We start from the raw sequence: 16,126 nt of genomic DNA, 5'->3' as shown, positions 1-16,126 counted from the left end.
AAACTTGCAATTTTTTTGCAGTTTTTGTTACACTTTTAATTGCATATTTATTTGTGGGATTAATTATTTAACACCCCCCCCCGCCCCCATCTCCCCACTCAAATTGAAAGAGGATAGAGACTGTGGCTTGTTCATCTCTACATTTCCAGTGCCTCTCACCGTGTTTGACATGTATGACGAGTGAATAAAAAAATGAAGGAACACTAGTCCTTGTGCACAATTTTATACTAATGCATGGAGATCCACCCCACGCTTAGGTTCCTCTTTTTCCACCCATTTACTTTTTTTTTTTTAAGATTTTATTTATTTATTTGACAGAGAGAGACACAGTGAGAGAGGGAACACAAGCAGGGGGAGTGGGAGAGGGAGAAGCAGGCTTCCCGCAGAGCAGGAAGCCTGATGCGGGGCTCGATCCCAGGACCCCGAGATCATTACCCGAGCCAAAGACAGACACTCAACGACTGAGCCACCCAGGCGCCCCTTCCATCCATTTACTTTTCACCTATTTGTGTCTTTATGTTTAAGCATGTTACTTAGAAGCAGCACAAAAAAAAAATTTTTAACCAATCTGAAAATCTTTGCATCATGTGGGGTGTTTAGACCATTTACATTTGATGTGATTATTGGCCTTGTTAGATTTAAGTCTGTCAACTTGCTATTTGTGTTCGTTTTGCCGCATCTATTCTTTGTTCCTCTCCTCCTACCTTCTTTGGATTAGTTGCATATTTTTTATGCTTCCAGTTTTTATAATTCCATTATTTGTTTTGTTGGCTTATTAGCTGCAACTCTCAGTTTTCTTATTTTAGTGGTTGCTTTAGGGTTTAAAGTATGCACCTTTGATGTAACACAGTATCTCTTGAGATGATATTTTGCCACTTCCCATATAGTATAAAAACCTTACAATAGTATACTATTTCTCCCCTCCCTTCCTTTACACTGCTGTTGCAATATACTTTACTTACACCTCTGTTACAAAATTCACAATATACTGTTGCGATTTTTATGCAACCAGTCATCTATCTTTAAAAGAGATTTAAACAATAAGAAAAATATCATACATGTAACCACACAGCTGCCGCGTCCGAGTGCTGTTCTTTCCTTTGCATGGATCCATATTTCTATCTGATGTTCTTTTCCTTCCATCTAGAATGCTTCCTTTACATTTCTTGTAATGAGAGTCTACCAGTGGTCAACTTTTGTACGTTAGAAGAGATAGGTATTTTGCCTTTATTTTTGAAAGATATTTTCATTGATTATAGAATTCTAGAATGACAGGTTTTTTGTTTTTTATTTTTTTTCCTTTCAGCATTTTAAAGATGTTACCCTAGTCTTCTTGCTCACATTACTTCCAACAAGGAACTCTGTATGTAATGTGCTTTTTTTCTGGGTCTGCTTTTAAGCCTTTCTCTTTATCACTGTTTGTTGTGGGGTTTTTTTTTCATATACATATATAATTTTGATTACAACCAAATGCCTTGGCATAATTTTCTTTCTCTTTCTTGTGCTTGGTGTTTGCTGAGCTTCTGGGAATCTGTAGCCTTATAGGGTTTATTGAATTTGAGAATTTTTCAGTTATTGTTTCTCCAAAGTTCTTCTGTTCACTTCCTGTTTTCTCCTTCAGGGACTCCAGTTACATCTGTATCTGTATTGATCACTGAAAGTAATCCCACATCTCACTGATGACGTATTTATATATATATATTTATTCTCTTTCTCTGTGCTTCATTTTGTTCAGTTTCTATTACTATATCTTTAAGTCCATTTACCTTCTCTTTAGCAATGTGAATCTGCCATTCATCCCATCCACTGTATTTTTCGTCTCAGACATGGTAGTTTCATCTCTAGAAGTTTGACTTGGGTCTCCTTTTTATATCTTCTCTGTCTCCATTTAATTTCTTGACCATATGTAATTCAGTTATAATAGCTGTTTTCATGTCCTTGTCTATCCTAATACCTGTGTCAGTTCTGAGTCAGTTTCAGTTGACTGATTTTCCCCCTCATTATTTTCCTGCTTCTTGGCATGTTAGAAATCTTTGATTGTATGACAGACATTGTGAATTTTACCTTGTTGACTGCTGGGTATTTTTGTATTCCTGTAATATTCTTCAGCTTTGTTATGGAATAGTTAAGCTACTTGAACACAGTTTCATCTTTTCTGGTCTTGCTTTTAAGGCTTCAAATGAGACCAAAACCATGTTTAGTTTAGTGCTAAATTATTCCCCACAACTGAGGCAAGACCTTTCTGAGTACATTACCTAATAAATTCTGTGTTTTTTTCAATCTGGCTAGTGGGACTATACATGACTCTTGTCATTGTGTGAGCTCTGGATACTGTTTCCTGTAATTTGGTGGTCCTTTAGAAGGGCAGTTTTCCCCCCGTGGGACATTTGGTGATGTCTGAAGATATTTTTTATTGTCATGACTGGGAGTGCTACTGGTACCTAGTGGATAGAGACTAAGAGTGCTGCTAAACATCCTACTATAGGATAAGGCCCCAACAAAAAGGAATTTTTCTGTATAAAATGTCAGTAATGTTGAGGTTGAGAAACTCTGTTATAATCCTTCCAAATTGCTTGTTCTCTGGCCCACTGTAGTCTCACACACATGTGCTGATCAGTACTCTGCTGAATTCTCAAGAAGGATCCTCGGCAATCTTCCAGAGTTCTTCTCCATGCAGCTCTCTTATTTACTACTGTTATCAAATGTCATGTTTAAAGAAAGAAACTTGCCTTGGGGTGCCTGGGTAGCTCAGTTGGTTAAGCGTCCAACTCTTGATTTCGGGTCAGGTCATGATCTCAGGGTTGTAAGCTCAAGCCCTGTGTTGGTGCTCAGCAGGGAGTCTGCTTGAGGATTCTCTCTGCCCCTTCTCCTACTTGTACTCACTCTCTCTTTGTCTCTCTTTCTCTGTCTCTCTTTCAAATAAATAAATCTTAAAAAAGAAAGAAAGAGAGAGAAAGAAAGAAACTTGCCTTGGTTTAACTTTCTCAACCATTAATTAATTATTCACCATATTTATTTTTTTCTGTATCTGTATCTTCTCAATAAGCATCACTTTAGTTACTCCTAGTAGACTCCTCTTTCACCATATTTCTTTCACAGTTTTGTTTGTGTTTTAACTTTGTGCTTCAAACAGGATATCTTAATTCACTTGTATTCTTCTATTTAAAACTGTAAGCTTGGGCCACCTGGGTGGCTCAGTTGGTTAAGCGACTGCCTTCCGCTCATGATCCTAGAGTTCCAGGATCGAGTCCTGCATCAGGCTCCCTGCTCAGTGGGGAGTCTGCTTCTCCTTCTGACCCTCCCTGCCCCATCCCGTGCTCTCTCACTCGCTCGCTCGCTCACTCTCTCTCTCAAATAAATAAATAAAATCTTTAAAAATAAATAAATAAATAAAACTGTAAGCTCGAATTTTAGTTGTGCTTGGGTTTAGCATTACAAATAATTCATCATAATATAATTTTATTTTTGCCCTTAATTGTTTTAATTCTTGGATTTGTAAATTTGCCTCAGGAAACAAGATTTCCTCTAAAATGAACAATAGCAATTGATTTCCTCTTCTGCTCAATTGGCATTCATCTGGCTATTCAATAAAGGAAGCACTTAGAGATTCTTATGGTGTGGCAAAGTTGTACTTACTGTTTGATTAACATAACTGGTAATAAATCATAAATACTAACTTATTAGGGAAAATATGAATTGTGAATAACAAAAGGTAAAATTTTCTTGATATTGTGTATGAATAGCGTAATTTAGATCTGTAATCTAAAACATGTTTGAGTAAATTAGTGTTTTTCTGAAGTCCACTTATTCTTTTGAGTGAGCTTTTTCAAACTATTATAAATGTAGGAGGACAATCTGTGCAGAAGATATTCAAAGTGACATTCAGGAATTTGTAATTCTTACAGAAAATAACTAACAGTGGGAGCATGAGTGAATTTGACCAACAGGTTACTTAATCCTTTGGGCTTGAATATTTGTTTTTATTTCAGTTGCTAGATAGACACATAAGCTTATTGAATTTTTTGAAGTACAAATGATTCTGGGGATGTTTGTTATAAGCCTGATACATTGTAATCATTGGCTGAAGGGTTTTAAAGATATACTAAGTCCAATTAAAATCAGATTACATGCTAAAAGTACAATTAAAAAATGTTTCTCTTGAATTAGGAACATGTTATGAAACAATGTAGGACTGTTGCTAAGTTCTGTGGCCAAGTTTCAAAGCAGGTTTAACTAATATATCTGAAATAGATGATATGATTACCCTAAATCTGGTGTCCTGTCCATTCATTTAGTCAATCAAATACTTTGCAGAAAAAATTGAGAAAAAATTAATAACCCAATAATGGAATTTGCTTTAAGACCAGCTATATTTTCCAGAGGTGTGCTGTGGTTAGTAACTGAGTTTGATCAGTTTGATATTGTTATATACATGCTGTAGCAAGTTGAATCAGAACTTTTGAGTCAACTTTATTTCTAATAGTTTTTCCTTATTTTTTCAAATGCCTTGCCCACCGTTGCAGCTAAGATCCTGTTCACTAAATGCTTTAGGTGGAATATGTGCACAGTGATGCTTTTCCTGTGTAGGACTGTGCAATCACCATCAAAGTGCTTCAACAATTTAGCCCTACTTAAGCAGCTGCATTTTTTAACCTTCAAATCCTTAGCTGTGACTGCAGAAGATAATGCAGAAAACTGCCTTTTGAAGTCATATTGAACTCATTGACTTCCATCAGAAGCATTATAGTGGTTAAAACATTACAGTGTAGATTAAATCCTTGAAGAGTTTGAACTATGTACAAAAATGGAGAGACAGATGCAAAAGACTTTTTATTGTTTGGAATTGCTAAGATCAAAATGTCTTTGTCTTTGATGGTATATTTGAATACTATATCTCTATCATGGCATTTCAAAATTGCTTCACAAATAAAAGTCATATATTTGGTGCTAGAGATATTCTATAAAGCTCAAGAATACCTAAAATCATCTTTTTATTCCTCATTTATTAACATTTTATTGATACTGATTTTTAAACATTGGTAACATCACCATAGGGATGCATCTTTACTATTGATGATATATATTTGTATTACCACGTTAAAGAGCTTATTATCTAATTTGCAAGATCGTAATACTGTATCATGGGTTGTATAATAGAGAACACATTTTGCATTCTAAGATCCAAAGGGACAATTAAAGACAGAATGGAAATATGAATGATCATTTTTTCTGTAAGAGCAAGACAGGAAATAATTGAAACTTTGCAGGCCATCAGGTCTCTACATTGGTTTCCTAGGACTGTGGTAACAAACTACCACAAACTCAGTGGCTGAAAACAACAGAAGTTTATCTTTTCAGTTCTGGAGGCAAGAAGTATGAAAATGAAGGTATGGGCAGTGCCATGCTTTCTCTGAAGTTCTTGGGAAGAATCTGTTCTATGCCTCTCTCCTAGCTTCTGCCATTGGCTCACAACCCTAGGTGTTCCTTGGCTTATAACTACATCACTCAACCCCCACCTCTGTCCTCACATGGTCTACTCTCCTGTTTGTCTGTACATCTCTGTATCCAAATCTCCTTCTCCCGTCTCTTAGAAAGACACCAGTCATTAGATTTAGGACCCACCCTAATGCAATATAACCTCATCTTAACTTGATTGCCACTACAAAGACCATAAGGTCACATTCACAGACAGGTACTAGGGGTTAAAACTTCGATGTATCTTTTTGGGAGACACATTCAGTTCACTACAGTCTCAGTTGCAACCATCAACTCTGTCTTTGTAGCGTGAACACAGCCAAGGACAATACGTACATAAATACATGTGCTGTGTTCCAATAAAGCTTTATTTACAGAAACAGGTGATGGGTCAGATTTGGCTGAGGTACTAGAGTTTACCAGTGCCTGGTCTAATTTGCTGAAGCAAAACTGCAGTGGAGGAAAAAAAAAAAAAAACAAAGAAACAATTTCTTCTTGCTTCAATCAGTCCATTTTTAAAGCATAAAGATGCATACATATGTGTATATATATAGAAGCACTTATTTTAAAATAGATGTCAACTCAAGGCAAGAACTGGAGCTTTTGTAATAATTTCAAATCCAAAGTTCTATTACTAAAAATGCTTGAATTATGATATTTATCTGGCCAGCTGAAAGCTTTTTGATAATCATTTAGTTATGAGAGTTGATACGGCCTTTTCTCCAAAGAGATTGAGATCACTATGGAAACAAGATTTTTCTTGAACTCAGACATACACATTCACTCTATTGGAAAGAATGTACCTGATTCCCCTCCACAAAAGGTAGGCTCCATGAGGGCAGGGACATTGTTTTATTTAATGGTATGTCTTCAGTATGTGGAAGAGAGCCGAATACATAATAGTCATTCAATAAATATTGACCTAAAGTAACTTTTGTTTTCCCCGGAATAAAGAGAGTGAATTGCTGTGTTATTTTAAACATGTCATATAAAAATATGTCCTGTTACAGTATCTTGAAATTATTTATTATCTTAAATTCAAAGGACAGCTACAATAAGAGAAATTCAATTTCTATTAAGAGCGTTTGGGGGGCACCTGGGTGGCTCAGTCGGTTAAGCATCTGCCTTCGGCTCAGGTCATGATCCCGGGGTCCTGGGATCGAGCCCCGCATCGGGCTCCCTGCTCAGCGGTGAGTCTGCTTCTCCCTCTCCCTCTGCTGCTTCCCCTGCTTGTGCTCTCTCTCTCTCTCTCTTGCTCCATCTCAAATAAATAAATATAATCTTTAAAAAAAAAGAGCGTTTGGAAGAATTTGTAAAGAGAATAATGGGGTAATGAATCAGAAGGGGTCAGTGAAAAAATGTAATTTTTTTTTTATTTAATCAGATTCATGGAAAATCAGAAAAGGGTAGGGGGTTCAAGATGTGTTTCAACAGCCAAGGTAAATATTAGCAACTACTTTTAACAGCCCAGCTCAGTTCGGTAGCAGGGAAATGTGGAAGCCCATGTGAGATAACCCTTCATGGGCAGTAGGGATAGGAGAAGATACAATTTGGTTCAAGAGATAGCAAGAGGAGCCATCCAGATTTTCTAAGCATAGGCTCTGGAACTCTGTGATCATTCCAGCTCAGAATTTCACCACTCTCCTTATAGCTGTATGGAAGGCAGAAGTTAGAAAGTGAAAGGTAGAGGAGTCATAATGTTGCTCAGACAGAACAGAGGGTTGCTGACAGCGTAGATGTAAACTGAGCCGATGTGAGAGAGTCCGAGTCAGCACCATGACGCCATGTTGAAAGCACATTAAAGAGAGGTGTGATGTGTATAATGAGAGCCAAAGATCAAGAGAGAGGGAGAGATTCCTTGGGAAAGGGATTCTCCATGGGAGAAAATATCTAAGAAGAAGTCACAGCCCTAAGGATGTGGAACCAAGAGAAGATCTGGGGCCACCAGAAATCATTTGTCTCAAGTTGATTATGGAATCACTCCAATAAAAAGTGAATTTAGGAAAGAAGGAGTGGAGTGGGAGCAAACACAGAAGGCCTTTGGGGACCTTCAGATTTAAGAGAAAGATCAAATGAGAAAGAGTAAAGACAACGGAGGATCATTTAAAGTGCAGATTAAGCATGCCTGGCTGGCTCTGTCAGAGGAGAGTGACTCTTGATCTCGGGGCCTTGAGTTCAAGCCCCACATTGGGTGTAGAGATTACATAAATAAATAAATAAACTTCAAAAAAAATTAAAAAATGAAAGCTGATTAGTCCTGGGCAGCCATCCCTCCTTAGGCCCAGTCACTTTTACCCCTGTCCATTGAGCAAAATCAGGAAGAAACAGTTGCTAAGCAAAGAAACATAATTCGCCTTGCTCCTTCTAACTTAATTTTGCCTCTGGCAGTTGTAAAAACTACCCCATCAAATTAGCCACTTGAATTGCCTTAAAATAAGAATAGCACTTTTTTTTTAAGATTTTATGTATTTATTTGAGAGAGAGAGAGCACACACACCCGCACGCAGGAAGGCAGGGAGTAGGGGAAGGCAGAGAAGCAGACTCTCCGCTGAGCAGGGAGCCCTGTGCGGGACTCGATCCCAGGACCCTGGGATCATGACCTGAGGCCAAGGCCGACACTTAACCGACTGAGCTACCCAGGCACCCCTGGGATAGCACAGATTAAATTCATTTTCTAGAGAGGAAAATGCATTTTTAGGAGAGGAGAAGGAGAGAAGGATCTGCTTTTTCCATGGTTGAAGACCTTTAGGTCCTTAAAACATGAAAATTGTGCCGACAGAAGAAAAAGTCTTTGCAAAAATTAATAAAATGTTCAATGTATTTGACAAAATTTCACTTCCAAGAAGCTCCCAATTTGCTCCTGCCCTTAAAAAAAAAATCAAAAGAAATAAAATAGTTTAATTTTTGTAAGAAAAAGAAAGGGAATTTATTTGTGAATGGAGAAAATGCTGTGAGAGAAAATTGTCCCATTGTGGAAAATTTAACAAACATATTGAGGCCAACTTTGAGCTGGCTTCTGTAGTGAAATTTGATCGTGGCTTAATTTTTTTTTATTAATGTGAAAAATCAGTACTATAGTACTAAGGTACTATAACCTTAAACAAGCATCCTTAACTCTCAGTAACAGAAAGTATGCCTCACTTCCTGGTAATACTGGATATTTTACAGTGATTTCACAAATTTTCATTTTTTTGTTGTTGTTGAAAGCAAGTTTTCTAGACAGGCGATAATATTACTTTCCACCATTTTCCAGATTGAGAAGGATGTAAGGCAGTCCGTTTTTAGATGAATGTTATGCTGACATTATGCAAACCTTTTATCTTCACAGAGAGGCCAATGAGAGCTGAACCCTGAGTGTAATCTGTGCCAAGCTGGACTGATGTGCGCCCAGAAGGAATGAAGTATGGATGTGAAAGAACGTAGGCCTTACTGCTCGCTGACCAAGAGCAGACGAGAGAAAGAACGGCGGTATACAAATTCCTCAGCGGACAATGAGGAGTGTAGGGTACCTACACAGAAGTCTTACAGTTCCAGTGAAACCTTGAAAGCTTTTGATCACGATTCCTCACGGCTGCTTTACGGAAACAGAGTAAAGGATTTGGTTCACAGAGAGGCAGACGAATACACCAGACAAGGTAGGTCATGGTTCTCATAAAACATGGCATGCTCAAATGGTGCCAACTTGTAGGTGTCACTTTTTCTCCCCGCTCCAAGTCTGATGCCTATCACTCTGATTCAGATTTTTGAGATATGAGATGGTCACATCGTATTCCAGAGTAAAGGTAGAAAGCCACCTACAGGCCCACTGACTCCAGATAAGGGGACCGACACATGTAGAATCACAGTACGCAGTTTGTGTGTGAGCTTCGCGATTCTGCACATGGCCACTGTGTGTGCATAAACCGGACACCCAGGTCTCTTGGGCTACCTCACTGGCTCATGAAGGTGCTCACAGGCATTGTTCCTACAGTTAGAACTGATGCGAGGGAAAAGGAACAGTGGTGAGAAAAGCCCTGTTACCCTCATTAGAAAGTAAGAATCCTTATTCTGAATAATCTCATGATCCATGCAACCTGTCTATAAAGACAAGAACCTGCTATGGGAGGGTTCAGTTTTCTCTCTGGCAGGCAATCTAGAACATTAAAGTTACACCTAAAACATCCTTGCTTCTCATAATGTAATCCATGGTGGTTTTGTCATTCGCATGTATTTGTTGAACATTTTTATGCTCTGTTTGCTGCCTGCATATTCTACCCGCGGCATAATGACTTCTGTAACTACTTCACAATCTTAAACCTACCAATTTCCACGCTTTCAGACAATAGCTTATTTTAAACTTGGCATCTGTAGTTCTATTTTGTTTCTTCTAATACATTTTTGAAATGGGGGCAAGATTACTCCTAGTAAAAATAAAATCCTCTTACATTTGTATTGCTTAGTCAATTTGCATAGAACTTAGCATCCCTTAGCTAATTTAATCAGGAGATGAGGAAAAACAAATTAAACTTCAAATGTAAAGAATATCTTCATTCTTTTCCAGTCACCTTACAAACAGTGTGACTAACAGTTTGATATTGAGCAGGAACAAATTTAAGAAAAAGTAATAAAGCAATAAATCATTCAAAAGTTTGGAAATTTTCCATGGTTCTTTTCTTCTCTACCTTGTGGAAAGAGCCATCCTAACTAGATTGGAACAGCGTTCACTCACCCAAACCAGTTTACCTCAAAGAAGACTCATCTGACTTGCTGAAGAGAGACTTTTTTTGTCCCTAAAGCATGTCTTACGAATATTACAAGTATCATAGTTTATGAAAGGGGACAAAGTAGCTTAACATTTTTTAATCCAGTTTTTAAGGGAAGATCTAAAACATATATTTGGGATACATTCTCTGGGTCAGTCAAGGGACTTTAAGTCATTGTACAAGGTCTTATAATTCCCAACCCAATTGTTTTCTTTCGTATTGTCTACACAGCTGATATAGATTATCAGGGCACATTTTTTCACCAATTTAAAAAATCATAGGTACTGTGAAATGCATGCAATCTGAACCCAGTGTGAAGCCTTGCTTTTTGTAACAAAAACAACTGCTTAGTGCCCTCTTGAAAAAAAAAAAAAAAAGACATTGTGGAATACCATTTAAAGGAAAAAAAAAAAAAAAAACCCGCACATGTGGTGTGATGCGTGGAGGAGGCTCATCTCCACCCCAAGCAAGCATTTAGTTTTGGCAGCACAGAGGATGCTTAAACGGGTTAAAAATAGCGAGCTGAAATTTTCACCTCCTAGGCAGCGCTAATCCAGCTCAGACTGTTGTGGGTGACATGGCAGTACCATCTGTAGGAACCCTGGAACCGAAGCTCTTAGGGGACCAAAGAGGACGATTACTCAGCTTCTCACCAGCCAAGGAGGGGAGAAAGAAAGGGGGCAGAGGAAAGGGAGAGTGAGCAAAGAGCAGAAGGAGGCCCCTGGTCAGGAGCCACTGAATGGAGGAAGGAGAAGAGGTTTCAAGGCAGAAGAGAAAGGAAAAGCGAGAGTCTGACAGTGCCGCAGTCCACCTGACATGTCCATAAATCAGGTCATATTAAAAACATAAATGGAATGTACTACTGTTTATAGCCAACATGCACTGATTCCTTAGTAGGCTCCAGTCAGGGCGCTAATCAGGTTATGTGCACAATCAGCTAACCCTCCCCAGTCACGGGGTGCGTGTGTGGGTGGGGGGGGGGCTGCAGTTGGCCAGTAGCGCCCTTCTTTCCCAGATGGAGAGGTCTCACATCCCGCGGCCGGCCACAGCTGAGCTGGGACTCGAACCCGGGCCGGTCCACCCCTAGGGCTCGGCTTCCAACCTCTGGGCAGGGACCACAGCAGAAAACGGGCAATTCCATGTAAGAATCGCCCTTTCCTTGAGCGGTGTTAATTTTGGCCAGTTTGGCTGGTGTGGATAGAGAGAAATGGGGAGACATCTTTAGGAAATAAAACTGATAGGATTCATTGTGACCAGGTGGGATGAGGATGAGGGAGAGGGTGATGCTGCAGATACTTTCTCTCTCCCGTGGTTTGATACAGGGAATGTGCGGGGCTGGAGCAGTAAATGTAGCAGAGCAATGACTAAGGAGAGTCTGCGATCAGATTATGTGTTTCTCAAGCAAGCCTAATGCAAAATCCTCCCAGGCTTTCATTTTTTTTGAACCTGACAAATGTCAATTTTTCCTCACTGACTATTATGCTGTGGGATTAATTATTTAATTGACAAAATGTGCTTCCTGCCACAGCTCCTGACATCATGCACATAATAAAAATGAAAGATGAAAAAATATTACGAGTAGCCAGAGATATTTGAAACAATTCCAAAGAATCATGCTCATTTAGCTTGTCCGTGGAGTTTTAAAACAAGTTGTCAATTCTCCATCCCCTGATTCTTTGAATGACACGGGAAAAGCCGCTCCAGCCGGAGGAAGGGCTAAGTAGAGACCCCTGTTAATGCAATTACGTGGAGAATTCAAATCTAGAAACACAATGTTTTTATGTTTCTTGACCAATTTTGTGGCCTGTCATCAAACTTGATTTTAATCATTTTTTTGTGGCTTTCCTGACGGGCAGGTGACTCTCGTTAATTACATGTTCTATTTAGATGCCATAAAGCTGGGGATGATTTCGTTTTCACAATAGTGTGTAATCTGACTGGATCTCACAAAGGTCTCTCTGTCTCTTTTTTTTTCAGTCTCTTCATGTGGTTTATTAGGTGATGGAAATAGTTGTTCTTTTAGCAGCTGTGGAACTCTGTAGGTGTGATGGGGTTAGGGTAACAATGGCTTGTTTTGCATTCTTGGATACTATTTTCTTTGATTCATCTTTGAAGAGAATTTATCCTGTCAGGTCTGAGACACATTTCTCACAAAACAGCTGCAGAAGATCATCCCACAGTTTTAGAGAAATGATAAAATAAGAGATCTTTTTTTTTTTTCTCTGCACTATATACATTGTTTGTAGTGTCCTTAACCAAATGAAAATGCTTATCAAGTCCAACAAGGAATATTGGCCGTGAGGGTGACTTTTGAAACAAGGTGATGTCTGGAAATCAGAACGCTTTTGTTCCCCAGAACCATGAGCCTGAAAAGAACAACTCTGAGACAGTCTTCACCCAAAAACGTTTACCAGTCAGTCAGTCATCGGTGTTGGGTGGTGAATTGCAGAATTTTAAAATGAAAAGACCGCCATTTACTCTTCACTTATAGAATGGCAATGGGGAGGAAGGTCATCCGTTTTTAAATTTGAACAACAGATAACATTATGTCTGTATTTATACATACCTGACATCAAAACAGAACATAAATTTGCAAAGTAGGAAAGGGAAGCAGGAGGGCAGGTTGACAAAGATAGGCACTCGTTGATGTCTAAGTGTGGCTCAGTGCAAGTCTTCCCTGACAGCTTGCTTCCGGCCCTAGAAACTCTTTTTTCCTTTCCACTGCTCTGGGATTTGCCTTCTCTCCCTGCTTCCCTTGTCAGTAGCACCCCTGCCCCCGGCTCTCAGAAACATGGCTTAGGCTTCTCCCCTCATCGCATTGCTGGTCTAAGACCAGTTCAAGTGTAGTAGATCCCACAGACCCTGATTTTTCACTGCTGCACCTCCTTAATGGGCTGCATCCTGAGTCCATCTTTTCTACAAATATTCCTCCTTACCAAGAATAACTCCCTTTTGTGAAACAAAAGCACATTAGAGGAGGAATCCAAGTTTTCCTGTAAATATGTGTCCAGGATTCCGGCCCTATGGGGGCTTGAATAATGCCTCATCTGCCCATCCCCTAGCCAACTCCTTACCTCCTCCGAGCTGAGCGGTGATCCAGGGTGCAAGGGAGATCTAGAATTCTACAGGGCCCTGAAGGACAAAGCTCATGCGGGCAGTTTTTCCCTTTGGGTCAGATGAGAGCTCAGAATGGGGGTGCAGCCCTGGGGTGAAGATCAGAAAGAAAGCTGTGACTTCGTGGCAGCAAAGAGGCTGATCTCCCTCTCCACGGTCCTTCCGGGAGTGAAGGTTGCAGCTGGTGTCCTTGGTCCCTCAGGAGCTGGGGAACCCAAGCAGATGCATTGTCTCCACTCTGATATTGTGAGAGTGCCAGACAAGGAAACAGGGAGGAGAAAGATTTGTCTCTAGAGTCTAATAGGACTTACTGCTAAGGCACCCCAGGAAAGCCACAACGTGCTTAATGGCACCAAAAGGCAGGAAGTGGGATAGGATGCAAGGCAAGACAAACAAATCAGGAAGCTGCTAATGAAAATGAGCAATGGAGATAGAAGAGGAGAACTTGAACCCAAACAAAAAAGTAGAAGAGCGCTCACAGAAATCTAAGTATGGAAAAAGGCAGCAACAGCAAAACTGACAATAACCACCAAATGCTGGGGTGGGAGGAGGGCGGAAGCCATCATTTACAAATGAAAAAATGTAATAGATTCGTTGAAGAAGATTATTTGCTCATCAATGAAATCCAAATTAATAGTTTTGAAGAACAAGTAGAATAAACAACTCAAAACAAGAAACAAAGTTCCAGGTAAAATTAAAAAAAAAAAAAAAAAACACGTGTACACATACACACACCCCTAAGCCCATCCTAGAGAAATTTTGTGACTTTTGAGAAAAAGATATTTTATAAGATTCTATGGAGAAAAACAAGTTACTTTTCTTGTTGCTTACAAAAGAAACAAAAAGATGGGGCACCTGGGTGGCTCAGTTGTTAAGCATCTGCCTTTGGCTCAGGTCATGATCTCAGGGTCCTGGGATTGAGCCCCGCATCAGGCTCCCTGCTAGGCGGGAAGCCTACTTCTCCCTCTCCCACTCCCCCTGCTTGTGTTCCCTCTCTCGCTATGTCTCTATCTGTCAAATAAATAAATGAAAACCTTAAAAAAAAAAAAAAGAAACAAAAAGATTAATGAATTTCTCATCTACAACAATGAAAGTAGAAGACAATACAATACCATCTACGAAGAGAAAAGAACCACAGCCCAGGGATTCTCTATGCAGGGAAGACATCACTCATCTCTCAGAGAAAGTGCAAGATAGTTAGGGACCTGCAAAGACCGTATCAGCAATGTACACCATCGAAGGAAGTAGTCAAGAAAGCAATACTGACTGAATCAGAATCACAGCCCATGAAGAGGAGAGGAAACAGTGATGAGCAGTCAACTTCGCAGTACATATGTGGATAATTGCCAAATGATGATGGCAGAGCAACTGGAAATGTATACAAAGCATTACAAGGGAGACCTTAAAAAAAGGCTCGAGCTAAAACTGATCACTTATCTCAGCAATATCCAGTAGCTGGAGGAAAGTAAACGTGTTCCAAAATCTCACCTAAAGAGGGAGAGGGGGAAACAGTCATGGAATAGAGTTTTAATGGAGGAAGATAATTGCTACCTTGCATTCATATAATAAGGAAAAACATGTATTTGAATATGAATGTCAGGAAAGGGAGGTAATCATTAGAGGAATGAGAAAAGCACAATAGACCTACCTAATTAGCAAGAGGGGAAAAGGAATGAATAGCAATCTGATCAATTTAGCAGAAACCGCTCCAAGGAAAAAGAGAAAGCAAGTACAATCATGAATAACCATAAAACAAGATGAAAGAAGGCAAATCTACTATATTACATATTACATGAAATGTAAATATGCTGAATTTTGACACAAACAGAACTATTCCGTTGGTTTATAAGTTATTGGCATTTATAATAAATGGACTTAAAATGGTAAAAGAATGGTTGAGAATAAAGAGATGGATAAAGAAGTATCAGGTAAATACCAACAAAAACAAAAGGAAAGCAAGAATGGCAGTAATAATATTAGGAACAGCAGAATTTACTATTAGAAACACTAAACAAGATAAAGAGGACGATAAATCAAATGATAAAAGACAGAAGGATGAATACTCTTCAACTGCACACATTAAACAAGTAGTAGCTAAGTTTATAAAGCAAGAAGTATTAGAAAAAAATGGTTGTTAAAATACATTTATTGAGGGATATTTTGGTTCACCTCCTTCAGCATCAGATCTAAAAGACAAAAATAAGGGAGCAATTATATAATATTAATAAAAATTTTCAGCTAAGATATATGTACAGACATTTATAACCAGGAGATGGAAGGGATATGAATTTTCATAATTCCATAGAATGCAGAAACCGATTGTGCATTTAGCCACAAAAAGAAACATTTAAAAACATCAGAAAAGTAGAGACTTTATAAGTCAAAACATTTGATCTTATAATTCAGTAAAATTTGAAATAAATAACCAAAAAATAAACAAAAGCTCTTTCCTTCCATGCATTATGGCAACCCTAGATTTTGATAAGAAACAATGGAAAGCAAGGAAAAAAAAGTTCTGCTTTTTTATAGGAGACAGAGAAAGCCATAATAATAGGAAAAATATGTTGTGAAGGAATATATTTAAAGAACAAAGACCAACAAACAGGAATTTGCTATACATCCTAAGAAATGAGTAAAATATCAGAAAAATAAACCAAAGGAAATGGAGGTGGGAGATAATCAAGACAAAACTGAAATTAAGAACAAACAAAAAAGCTGATTCTTTAAAAAGACCAAGGAAATAGAAAGCCCCAGATGATCCCAATTAAAAAATAATGAGAACAAAAATAGAGATA

The 16,126-nt window shown here is 38.8% G+C and overlaps 1 protein-coding gene across 1 annotated transcript in view; it reads left to right on the top strand.

Annotated features, from left to right (window-relative positions):
* TENM3 (teneurin transmembrane protein 3) overlaps nt 1–16,126 on the top strand; it is a 601,855-nt gene that overhangs the window by 152,017 nt on the left and 433,712 nt on the right. The window contains exon 2 of the mRNA XM_064585705.1: nt 8,804–9,110. Within this exon, the coding sequence (XP_064441775.1) occupies nt 8,879–9,110 (232 nt within the window). The 5' untranslated portion in view covers nt 8,804–8,878. The remainder of the gene's footprint in view (nt 1–8,803; nt 9,111–16,126) is intronic.

This window comes from Mirounga angustirostris, unplaced genomic scaffold, assembly GCF_029215605.1.
Source record: "Mirounga angustirostris isolate CCGP_5_RB_7025 unplaced genomic scaffold, mMirAng1.0.hap1 SCAF_2, whole genome shotgun sequence".
Lineage (NCBI taxonomy): Eukaryota > Metazoa > Chordata > Mammalia > Carnivora > Phocidae > Mirounga > Mirounga angustirostris.
Note: the sequence above shows the minus strand (reverse complement) of the source record. Positions and strands in the feature narration are given on the sequence as shown.